The 12,016-nt window shown below is 34.1% G+C and overlaps 2 protein-coding genes across 3 annotated transcripts; both read left to right on the top strand.

Moving 5' to 3' along the window:
* The first annotated feature begins 2,039 nt into the window (after positions 1–2,039).
* On the top strand, positions 2,040–4,379 carry LOC120076121 (uncharacterized). 2 transcript variants are annotated; one of them, XM_090313377.1, is made up of 6 exons: positions 2,040–2,381; positions 2,458–2,697; positions 2,775–2,917; positions 2,999–3,104; positions 3,950–4,060; positions 4,225–4,379. In XM_090313377.1, the coding sequence occupies exons 1-6, from the start codon at positions 2,190–2,192 to the stop codon at positions 4,255–4,257; spliced, it is 825 nt and encodes a 274-aa protein (XP_090169503.1). In that variant the 5' UTR covers positions 2,040–2,189; the 3' UTR covers positions 4,258–4,379. The 2 variants fall into 2 exon arrangements, with proteins under 2 accessions (XP_090169503.1, XP_090169502.1); XM_090313376.1 differs by having other exon boundaries at positions 3,950–4,379.
* Positions 4,380–5,600: 1,221 nt separating this feature from the next.
* On the top strand, positions 5,601–6,790 carry LOC120076781 (blue copper protein 1b-like). The gene is made up of 2 exons (XM_039030690.2): positions 5,601–5,807; positions 6,112–6,790. The coding sequence occupies exons 1-2, from the start codon at positions 5,636–5,638 to the stop codon at positions 6,579–6,581; spliced, it is 642 nt and encodes a 213-aa protein (XP_038886618.1). The 5' UTR covers positions 5,601–5,635; the 3' UTR covers positions 6,582–6,790.
* Positions 6,791–12,016: the final 5,226 nt, after the last annotated feature.

Here is a 12,016-nt window from a genome sequence, read left to right as displayed (position 1 = left end):
TACTCCAAAGTAAAAAGTTCTCTAATTTCTTTCTTTCTTTCTTTTGTTCTTGAGTTGAGTTGAATTGAGAGCAAGTATTCAAGATTTCTGCCATATTTGAGTAGTTCGAGGTTGCAGTTCTACTGGAGTTAGTTGTCGTATTCTGCTAAGATGATCATTGTAGTATGCAGCCTTTGCAAAGTGAATAATTGCCCCCAAGATAGCACTTATCAAAAGCGTGGCTTGACTACGGCTTGAGTCTTAAAAGGTTTTGAGGTCTTTTAAATTTTTTTGTTATTTTCATATCTAAGCAATGTCACACCATCTGGCTTTCCTAGTATATTCAATTAGATATATACCATTTTTCCCCAACATTTATTTATGTGCAGTAAAGTTTAATTACTTTACTTGTCATTAATTTGACGAGTTTATTATGTTTCTTTTAAGTATATGTTATCCATAGTTCAAATGTTTATTATTGCTTACAATTTTTTCATTTCTTCTTGTGTGTCAGATAAGTTTCATGCATCAATGGGTTCAAATCCAAATTGCACCATATTTGGTCAAACTATATCAAATAGTGCGATGATGTTTTTTTTTTTTTGGTTGGAATTCACAATATTGTACTTGACATGCAAATACCATAATGTTGTGAAAAATATATGTGACCATATTATATTTATTTGATGAGACAGTTGGATCTTGATAATCTCAAAAGATTTTAAGAATGTATGTTTCAAACTATATCCAAATACGACTATTATGATCATAATTTTTTTTAAAAAAATAATTATAAGTTTCAGTGACTTTTGTGGGTGTGTCAATAATACTACTCTTTCAGCATTATCGTGTCACTAAAAATTTCTTTTATCAACGTGTGTGTCACTAAAGGATAAGTTTTAGCAGCACGCGCAACTTTCGCTGCTAAAACTTTCAACTATGCGAATACCGTGAAATTCAAAGCGACGAACTTCAGTGCGTTTCCAAAAGTTTTAGTAGCATTTTTTGGCTTCCAGCGACATTTTTCTCGCGTCACTAAAAGTAAATTTTCTTGTAGTGTCTTGAGTTTAACATTGAGATCCCTTATCTTTATTGCAATTCAATACCTTTGAAAAAAAATATATTTTATAGAAAGTTCTTTAGAATCTAAATGTTGTAGGGTCACACAAGTTTTTCTACAATATTAGTTTCATAGATATATTAAAAATAAGGTTTAAATCCTATTTTGGTCCCTGAATGTTGATGTTTGTTCTATTTTGGTCCCTAAAATTTAAAACACGCGTTTATTCTAGTATTTGAACTTTTAAAAAGTGCTTACTTTTGTCCGTGCTATTAAAATTCAGTTAACTTTTAAACAAAATGATGATATGACTTGTATTTTCAAAAACTAGGCTACTAAATAAGTTAGTAACGATAAAAAAATTTACGGTTTCAATTTCGAATTAGATGGTAAAGTGATTTTTTATAGAACTCAAAAGTCATTAGATTTTGGCTATTTAGTATTTTGGTGCACTTGTTGTTGGCATTTTACTTCACCTTCATTTTGCTCAACATATGCTACATGCAACTTCATCAAAGAATTAAACAAAATATTAATTGTAGGGATTAAAATAAGCACTTTTTAATAGTTCGGGGACTAAAAGGATCATTTTTAAAGTTTAGAGATCAAAATAGAACAAGATTCAAACTTTATGGACCGAAATAGAATTTTAACCTAAAAATAATAATAAAATAAATAAATAAATTTCTTGATTTTCTACCGTTTTTCTTCCGAAATATACACCAAGGGTATTTGATCAGCAAATGAATTGAAAATCCCACATTTGAGTCAATATCAAAATAGATCATCTATATTTAAAATTTGAAATGTGGTAGATTTAGAACTTAAAAATAAAAATAATAATAATAATAAAAGATCTTGTAGTTTGATTTCATAATAATATATATATCTGTTTCAGAATATCCTGCGGGCCCCGTTTTCTTCTCACCCCCTAAGTATTTGGCGCATGTAACCTTCCTTCCTTTCGTTTCAAATTTCATCTCAATCCCTTTTCAAATAATAATAAATTCATCTGAATCCCAAATCTTTGAACAATCAATCAAATTAAAAACGATCTTCATCCTCCGACCCATCCATTTCTCAAAATTTGCCCCAACAATACAATTCTTCCCCCAAATTCTCAATCCAAAGAAGAAGGAAAAAAAAAAAAATGAGTCTTCCACAAGAAATCGACCATTACATCAAAGAATCAATAGACCACATTCTTGGCCTTCCCATCTCAAAAAATACTCTCGAACTGAAACTCTTGGCCTCTGAAGCCACAAACCAAAGCCTTGAATCCCAATGCCTCTCTTTACAGTCTAAATTAAACCAACAAATCCTCGCTACGAACAGCGCCAAGGTTCTTCCTTTTCTTTTTCTTTATGCTGGATTTTGGATTTATTTTCTTTACCTTCCATTAATTGTTATGTTCTCAGGAGGAAGCCAAATTGAATGCACAAGGCTTGAAGAAAGCAATCGAGAAAAACCAACAATTGAGTGAAGAGAATTCTCGTTTAGTGGAGCAATGCAAGAAAATGAAAGCCTTTATGAACAGAGGAAAATTGGCTCTTGATCGAGCCAAGGAAACCCAAGTTCGTGTCCATGAATTGGAAGATGAAGTTGAAGAATTAAAATTGGATTTGAAATTCTTCAAAGATCAACACCAAATGAACAAGGTCTCACTCTACTCTACATATCACCCCTTCATCAATATCAAAATAATTGGTACTTAATTTTATTTTATTTGATGCAGTTTCAATTTACTTCTATGGAGGAAATTTTGGTTGAGTCAGCTTTATCCCAATTAATTGGAGAAGCAGAATCCTCAGCTAGTGAGTTCTTGTTGGCTAATATTGAGAACGATTCGTGTAGGAGATTGCTACATTTATCGCGAAGGTAAAATTCTAAATTTACTTTCCGATAAGAGTTTATTTGAAATGACTTTTTTTAATGCGGTTAAAATGATTATGATTATAGTTTAGGGCCTCTGTCTCGTAGAACTCTGGCTTTGGCTGCTAAAATAAAATCACTTGAGAAAGATAATGAACAACTTCAGTTGCTACTCTGTACAGCTCAAGGGGAGGTAATTCTAATTCTTTTGTTTAGTAGTTCAAAATATTTTTTTTTTTGTTTTTTTTTTTGGATTCTAAATGTGGCTATAATGCTACAGTAAAAGTGTGTTTTGAGAAATTAGGGTATGTAAAACAGTAAAGTTTTTAATTCTTTCAATAAAATTTTAGGCTTTCTTCTTTTCTAGGTGGTATAATTCTTTTTCCAAGTTACTATCATACAATAAGCTACATCTAACGTCCTGAAAAGGAATAATTGAATTTTTTTTCTTTTATTTTTAAAAAATAAGGGCTATTTGATTATTTGATTATTAGTTTTCGATAATTATATTTCTATTCTCATCTTTTTTTTTTTTTTACAATGACTTCTTTTTTCTTTAAATTCTTAATCAAATCTCAAAAACAAAAACAATAAATTTAAAACTTGATTAAGCATAAAATGACAAGACAAATAAAACCATGATACAATTAGTATTTATAAGGAAAAGAGATCATTTAAAGTTGGTATAACTGTAAATTTGGTCCCTGGGAGTAGAAGTTAGTTTTGAAAATTGATAAAATCTTCATAAATAATCATTTGAAAGACTATTTATTAAGATTTCATCAAACCATACGAACCTATAAAGACTAAATTCTAATTTTTTAAATTAAATAGACTAAACTTTAACTTATTTTAAAGCAATGGGACCAAATTTCCAAAGTTAATCGAGAGGGTTTCTGGAAGAAAAAAAATTTTGAAACCCTAATTTCAATAAAATAAGCATATATCAATTATCTTGTAACCATACGTAATTGAAAACTTTAAAGAAATGCAAATAATAAATTAAACATTTATACTCTTTCTTCTCCTTTTTTATAGGCGAAACTGTTATCTGATCAAATCGGTTATCTGTTGGAGGAGCAAACGACGTCGGATGGTGGGAATGGAGGAGGGATTGGTAAACCACCAGCTGGCAGTTCCTCTCCGAAGGTTAAGAAAAATAAATGCAAAACTATTAATTTCTATAAGCATTTTCTGATTATTGTCCTTTTTTGCATTATTATTCATTATATGGCTAAGTTTTTCTTTAAATTTACTTCCAACTGAAAATTTTTAACCAAGAATTATATGTCAATGGGGTTTGAATTTTGCAGGTGCATGAAAGAAAAAGAGCATTGGAAGATTGATTAAGACTGAAATTAACTTTGTTCAATTTGGAATACATAATGATATCATGGGTTAAGCTGTAAATGTGTATTAATTTCGACCTTGATGTCTAGTCTACGCCTTATCTTTCTTTTTCTTTTTCTTTTTCTTTTCGATTTGACCCTTCCCATTGTTTGAAATTTTCAGTCTTCAACTTCTAAGTTTTTAGTAATTATACATATATTCATAGTAAATAATAAAGGTTGAGAATAACAACATGCTTATTGTTGCAAAATAACGATGTAGATATTTTTTATTCATTTTAAGAAAATAATAGTTGAGGATTGAAACTTTTGACAAATAATAATATTTTATTTATTATTATATTATTTACATGAGTTCGATTTACACCAATTCTTCACACCAAATAGATGCTCCATATATATTTTTTTTGGTTGTCCATATGAGATTTAGTGGTAAAACCATTTTTATGGAGTGGCTATTTATTATCTATCGATGCATTTGAATTCTTATCCTAATTGGTTAAAAAACTTACCCAACCAAAGTATTGAACAGATATTTAGAACATTATTCACCAACTCTTTCATTTGTATTTCTTTATGGAAAAAAGATAAGCTTTGAAGTCTTAAGCCATTAGTAATTATCAACGTAAGCATAGTTTTGTATACAAAATGTATGTACCATAGACCAAAAGATTAAATGTTCAAATTTTTCTTACCTCACAAATTGTTGAACTAAAAAAGTAGTAAATTTAATATTCTTTCGATATGCTTCGTGTCCATGTAATTGTCATTTTGATAACTTTAAATATGCCAATACTATATTGAGGTATTATTTTACATGACTTTTTTTTCTTTTGCTACAAAAGAAAATTTTAAGAACAACATGAGTATGAAATAAAACAATATATACTCCAATGACGTGATATATATATATATATATATATATATATATATATATATATATATATATATATATATATATATTCTAGGAAGATTCTTGGGACAGCATAGGCTCAAATAACTCAGTTTAGTTAAACTAATCCGGACATAATGACTCCACGTTTTAAGGTGCCTTTTAGTTAAGTTGGTGTGTTAGGAATTTGGTTGTGACCCAACTGCTTAATTTTACCAAAAACCCTTCAAGAGTGGACCTAGCTACTACTCCCTTTTTGGGACTCCCATCATGTTTTCCACCAATTTGGTGAACCGTTTTTATTTGTTTAAACCATAAAACGAATCAAAATATATAGTTTAATACCACATCAAAGGAATCTACATGATTGAACAACAACTCTAATTGGCCCAAGATTTCACCCACTCCCACTTCTTCTATCTTATAAATACCAATAAATATCCTCCATCCCCTTTCATCAACTTCAAATAAAAAACAAGAGCAATGGCCTACTCCTTCAAAGCTGCATTTTTTGTCTTAGCCGCCATTGCCATTTCTATGGCTATCCCAAGCTTTGCTGCTGTTTACACTGTCGGAGACACCGCCGGTTGGTCCACTGGTGTCGATTACAACTCCTGGACTTCCGGAAAGACCTTCGTCGTAGGCGACATACTGAGTTAGTTCCATACGTTGTCTTTTCGAGAAATATAATTATAACAGAAGAAAATACTTAAGTGCATCCTATACTACACCTGTCTTTGAAGTATTTTCACTAAATTATCAAATCATAACTTCTCACCTAATAAATTATTTCTATTCTTTTGAAATATTTTAATTTATTTTTATGTATATGATGAGAGTGTGATGCATAAATATACGAAAGTATTGCTTTTAGGATCAATTGAAGTTTAAAATTTACATATGTATTGCTAAGATGGCATGGAGTTTAACCATCTTTTTTCTATGTTTTTTATGGACAGTGTTCAATTATGGAGGTGGGCACACAGTGGATGAAGTGAGTGGAAGTGACTATAATTCTTGTACGGCCGGAAATTCCATTAGTAGTGATAGCTCTGGCGCTACAGCCATAACTCTCAAGAAGCCTGGGACTCATTACTTCATATGTGGTGCATTAGGTCACTGTAGCAACGGCATGAAGCTCGCTGTCACGGCTGCCGACGCTGGAGGTCCCTCCCCTACAACCCCAGCTCTAGCTCCTACTGGAGATGGAGCTCCGCCATCCACAGCACCTGCTTCTCTTGGAGGCGTTGCTCCAACGGCAATGCCATCGTTTGATTCTACTCCCAAAGATACCGACTCCTCGTTGCTGAACTCTCCAACGACGTCCAAGGTGCCGGTGGAAGCATCTTCTGCGACTGGTGTCTCTGCGTTTACGGCGGTGGTTAGCACTTGGGCTGCCGCTGCAGCCGCCTTGTTTGTTGCGTTTTAGAATGCTCCCTCCATGTGTGGTCAGGCGGGAGGCAGTGCCTTTTGTGAAAATTCATTTTCTTCTGTTTTTCCTCAAGCAAAATATATTTTGTTGTAACTGAAGTTTGAGATTAGCAGTCTCTTTAATCTTTGAAGTTTCAAAATCAACACTTTAGATCAATGATTATTAAGTACCATCTATCTAACCTACAGATTGAAGTGTTCAAAACATCCATACTAAAGTGTTCATTATGAGACTAAAATATGCCTAGCCCCTTTTTCTTTTTATTGTATTTGTTTTCCTAGGATTTATTTCCTATCATTTGGATATAGTTTCCTGATTTCTTTTTCGCTTGTTAACTTAAACAACTTGTGGATTATTTTTGAGAAGGTGTACCTTGATGTTCCTGTTTTTTTTCTTTTATCTTTTAAATATTCCAATCATACATTCTACCGTGAAATTATATTATAATTTTATTGTTCGAATGGAACAAGATTATTTTATCAACTTCAAATTGAATTTTACATGTATATATGTGTATATATATATATAAAGTTCTTAAGTTTGACATCTCAATTGAGTCCTAAAAATTTGAAAACAAAAATGTGTAATTGAATTGTTGAATAAAAAGTCATAAAAAAGAAAAGATATGACTTCTTTAGGTTACAAATAACTGCAATACTAAAAAAATAGGGAAAAACACATGAATGGTCTCTAGGTTTTTTTGTCTAGTTTCTATTTAGCCCCAAAGTTTCAAAATGTTACACATTTAGTCCTTAAATTTTGAGTTTGGTTTCAATTTAGTCTCTAAGTTTTAAGATGTTACAATTTTACCTTTGACATCTGTCATTTGAGTTTTGTTTCAATTTGATCCCAATATTTCAAGATTTACACTTTTAATTTCGAATATTCACTAACTACTCATTTTCTGTTATTAGTATTAATTTATATTATTAAATTAAAAATCATTAAAAGTATTATAATTAATTAAGTTTCACTTTTTTTTTTATCACTTTTAAAATTAAATTCAAAATTTTACTTCATAATTATTATTGATTAATTAATAGAAATCGGTGTAAATGATTGAAAATGAGTATTTAATAAAAAATTGAGGTTAAAAATGTAAAATCTCGAAACTTATGAACTAATTGAAACAAAAATTAAATCTCAATTGTAAAATTATAACATTTTAAAACTTAGTAACTAAATTGAAACAAAATTCAAAATTTAAGGACCAAATGTGTAGCATTCGGAAACTTAGGGATCACATAGAAACTACACCAAAAACCTAGGGACCAAAAAAATATTTTTTCCAAAAAAAAAAAAAAAAACTAACCAACATCCAAAATATAGATTTTCTAACTTAATTCAACTCACCTCTCACCAAAACACATTTTTTAACTTCACATACAATTATTATCAACTTAACTCGCACATCAAACACCGCCAAAGTGACCAAGTTCCTATTTAATAATTATGCCTAAGAAATAAGCTAAACTATAAAATAACTAAGATTTTCACTCTATACATATAGTACCTATGAAAGGTGTCCTGAGGTTTAGAAGGAAGGGGAAGCTAAGTCCAAGTTTTGTAGGGCCATTTGAGATTTTGGAGCGAATTGGCCTTGTGGCTTATTGGTTTCCTTTGCCACTATCCGTCTCTGCAGTTCACAATATTTTTCATGTCTCTATGCCGAGGAAGTATGTGACAGATTCATCTCATGTGGTAGATTTCGACCCTTTGCATCTAAATGAAAACCTAAGTTATAGGAAGAAGCCTATCCAAATTCTAGCTCGAGAAGTGAAGATTCTGCATAATCGTGAGGTAGCATTGGTAAAAGTTTTATGGCCTGAGGAAGCAACTTGGGAGCGGGAGGACGATATGAGAACACAGTACCTAGAGCTGATTAGTTCGGTTTTAATTTAGATTTTGTTTCAAAAAGATTTGAGTTTTTGGAATGTAAGTGTACGAGCTAGGAAGAAAGGATACTATGTATATATACTTTTGTTTCCAGTCGACTGGACCGATGACGACTAGACCGATTGGCGACTGGACTGACTTTTGTTTCCAGGATGTAAGTGTATGAACCAGGAAGAAAGGATACATTTCCAGTCGTCATCGGTCCAGTCGCGAGCTGCACACGCTGTCGTCAATCCAGCTGTGCCTCAGCTCACTATTCGACGTGTCTCCAGCCGTTCACCGTCCGATTTTTGTCGACGGCTCCAGTCACTCCTACACCCACCCTCATCGCACGAGTCCACTAGCAGCACGTCCTATTTGTTCAACACCTCCGTTCGCCGAAATCTTGAATTTTGGGGTGACATTTAAGGTTTATTTGGCTTTTCTTGAATGAGTTTTTAAAATGCCCATTTGGGTTGGTTTAATTTGAGTTACCCAGTATGTTTGAAAGGTTGAAGGAAGTTTTGGAACTATAAGCATGCTATCCCGAGGAAGTTTTGGTAGATTTTTTGTAAGTTTTAAGGCGTTGCGACTTGTGAAGTTTGGGAATAATTGTTGTAAATTAAATTTTAATATTTGGTTCTTGTTTGTGTTTGGGTTGGAGTACTTGGTGGAATTTTGTAGTGGTTTGGAGTAAACCACGTGTTGGGTATTTTTAATGTCTCTATGCCGAGGAAGTATGTGACAGATTCATCTCATGTGGTAGATTTCGACCCTTTGCATCTAAATGAAAACCTAAGTTATAGGAAGAAGCCTATCCAAATTCTAGCTCGAGAAGTGAAGATTCTGCATAATCGTGAGGTAGCATTGGTAAAAGTTTTATGGCCTGAGGAAGCAACTTGGGAGCGGGAGGACGATATGAGAACACAGTACCTAGAGCTGATTAGTTCGGTTTTAATTTAGATTTTGTTTCAAAAAGATTTGAGTTTTTGGAATGTAAGTGTACGAGCTAGGAAGAAAGGATACTATGTATATATACTTTTGTTTCCAGTCGACTGGACCGATGACGACTGGATCGATAGACCGATTGGCGACTAGACCGATTGGCGACTGGACCGACTTTTGTTTCCAGGATGTAAGTGTATGAGCCAGGAAGAAAGGATACATTTCCAGTCGTCATCGGTCCAGTCGCGAGCTGCACACACTGTCGCCAATCCAGCCGTGCCTCAGCTCACTATTCGACGTGTCTCCAGCCGTTCACCGTCTGATTTTTGTCGACGGCTCCAGTCACTCCTACAGCCACCCTCATCGAACGAGTCCACTAGCGGCACATCCTATTTTTTCAACATCTCCGTTCGCCGAAATCTTGAATTTTGGGGTGAGATTTAAGGTTTATTTGGCTTTTCTTGAATGAGTTTTTAAAATGCCCATTTGGGTTGGTTTAATTTGAGTTACCCAGTATGTTTGAAAGGTTGAAGGAAGTTTTGGAACTATAAGCATGCTATCCCGAGGAAGTTTTGGTAGATTTTTTGTAAGTTTTAAGGCGTTGCGACTTGTGAAGTTTGGGAATAATTGTTGTAAATTAAATTTTAATATTTGGTTCTTGTTTGTGTTTGGGTTGGAGTACTTGGTGGAATTTTGTAGTGGTTTGGAGTAAACCACGTGTTGGGTATTTTTAATGTCTCTATGCCGAGGAAGTATGTGACAGATTCATCTCATGTGGTAGATTTCGACCCTTTGCATCTGAATGAAAACCTAAGTTATAGTAAGAAGCCTATCCAAATTCTAGCTCGAGAAGTGAAGATTCTGCATAATCGTGAGGTAGCATTGGTAAAAGCTTTATGGCCTGAGGAAGCAACTTGGGAGCGGGAGGACGATATGAGAACACAGTACCTAGAGCTGATTAGTTCGGTTTTAATTTAGATTTTGTTTAAAAAAGATTTGAGTTTTTGGAATGTAAGTGTACGAGCTAGGAAGAAAGGATACTATGTATATATACTTTTGTTTCCAGTCGACTGGACCGATGACGACTGGATCGATGACGACTAGACCGATTGGCGACTGGACCGACTTTTGTTTCCAGGATGTAAGTGTATGAGCCAGGAAGAAAGGATACATTTCCAGTCGTCATCGGTCCAGTCGCGAGCTGCACACGCTATCGTCAATCCAGCCGTGCCTCAGCTCACTATTCGACGTGTCTCCAGCCGTTCACCGTCTGATTTTTGTCGACGGCTCCAGTCACTCCTACAGCCACCCTCATCGAACGAGTCCACTAGCGGCACATCCTATTTTTTCAACATCTCCGTTCGCCGAAATCTTGAATTTTGGGGTGAGATTTAAGGTTTATTTGGCTTTTCTTGAATGAGTTTTTAAAATGCCCATTTGGGTTGGTTTAATTTGAGTTACCCAGTATGTTTGAAAGGTTGAAGGAAGTTTTGGAACTATAAGCATGCTATCCCGAGGAAGTTTTGGTAGATTTTTTGTAAGTTTTAAGGCGTTGCGACTTGTGAAGTTTGGGAATAATTGTTGTAAATTAAATTTTAATATTTGGTTCTTGTTTGTGTTTGGGTTGGAGTACTTGGTGGAATTTTGTAGTGGTTTGGAGTAAACCACGTGTTGGGTATTTTTAATGTCTCTATAAACCACGTGTTGGGTATTTTTAATGTCTCTATTGCCCGAGGATAGTATGTGACAGATTCATTCATGTGGTAGATTTCGACCCTTTGCATCTGAATGAAAACCTAAGTTACTAGTAAGAGCCTATCCAAAATTCGTAGCTCGAGATGTGAAGATTCTGCATTATCGTGAGGTGAGCATTGGTAAAAGTTTTATGGCCTGAGGGAAGCAACTGGGAGCGGGAGGACGATATGAGAACACAGTACCTAGAGCTGATTAGTTCGGTTTTAATTTAGATTTTGTTTCAAAAAGATTTGAGTTTTTGGAATGTAAGTGTACGAGCTAGGAAGAAAGGATACTATGTATATATACTTTTGTTTCCAGTCGACAGGACCGATGACGACTAGACGATGGCGACTAGACCGATATTTGTTTTCCGAGGATGTAAGTGTAGGAGCCAGGAAGAGAAGGATACATTTCCAGTCGTCATGGTCCAGTCGCGAGCTGCATCACTGTCGTCAATCCAGCGTGCCTCAGCTCATATTCGACGTGTCATCCAGCTGGTTTCACCGTTCGTATTTTGTCTGACGGCTACAGTCACTCCTACAGCCACCCTCATCGCACGAGTCCACTAGCGGCACATCCTATTTTTTCAACACCTCCGTTCGCCGAAATCTTGAATTTTGGGGTGAGATTTAAGGTTTATTTGGCTTTTCTTGAATGAGTTTTTAAAATGCCCATTTGGGTTGGTTTAATTTAAGTTACCCAGTATGTTTGAAAGGTTGAAGGAAGTTTTGGAACTATAAGCATGCTATCTCGAGGAAGTTTTGGTAGATTTTTTGTAAGTTTTAAGGCGTTGCGACTTGTGAAGTTTGGGAATAATTGTTGTAAATTAAATTTTAATATTTGGTTCTTGTTTGTGTTTGGGTTGGAGTACTTGG

Source organism: Benincasa hispida, chromosome 4 (genome assembly GCF_027475165.1).
Source record: "Benincasa hispida cultivar pf3 chromosome 4, pf3_genome.v1.1, whole genome shotgun sequence".
Lineage (NCBI taxonomy): Eukaryota > Viridiplantae > Streptophyta > Magnoliopsida > Cucurbitales > Cucurbitaceae > Benincasa > Benincasa hispida.
The sequence above is the reverse complement of the archived record's forward strand: the minus strand, read 5'-3'. Positions and strand labels throughout refer to the sequence as shown.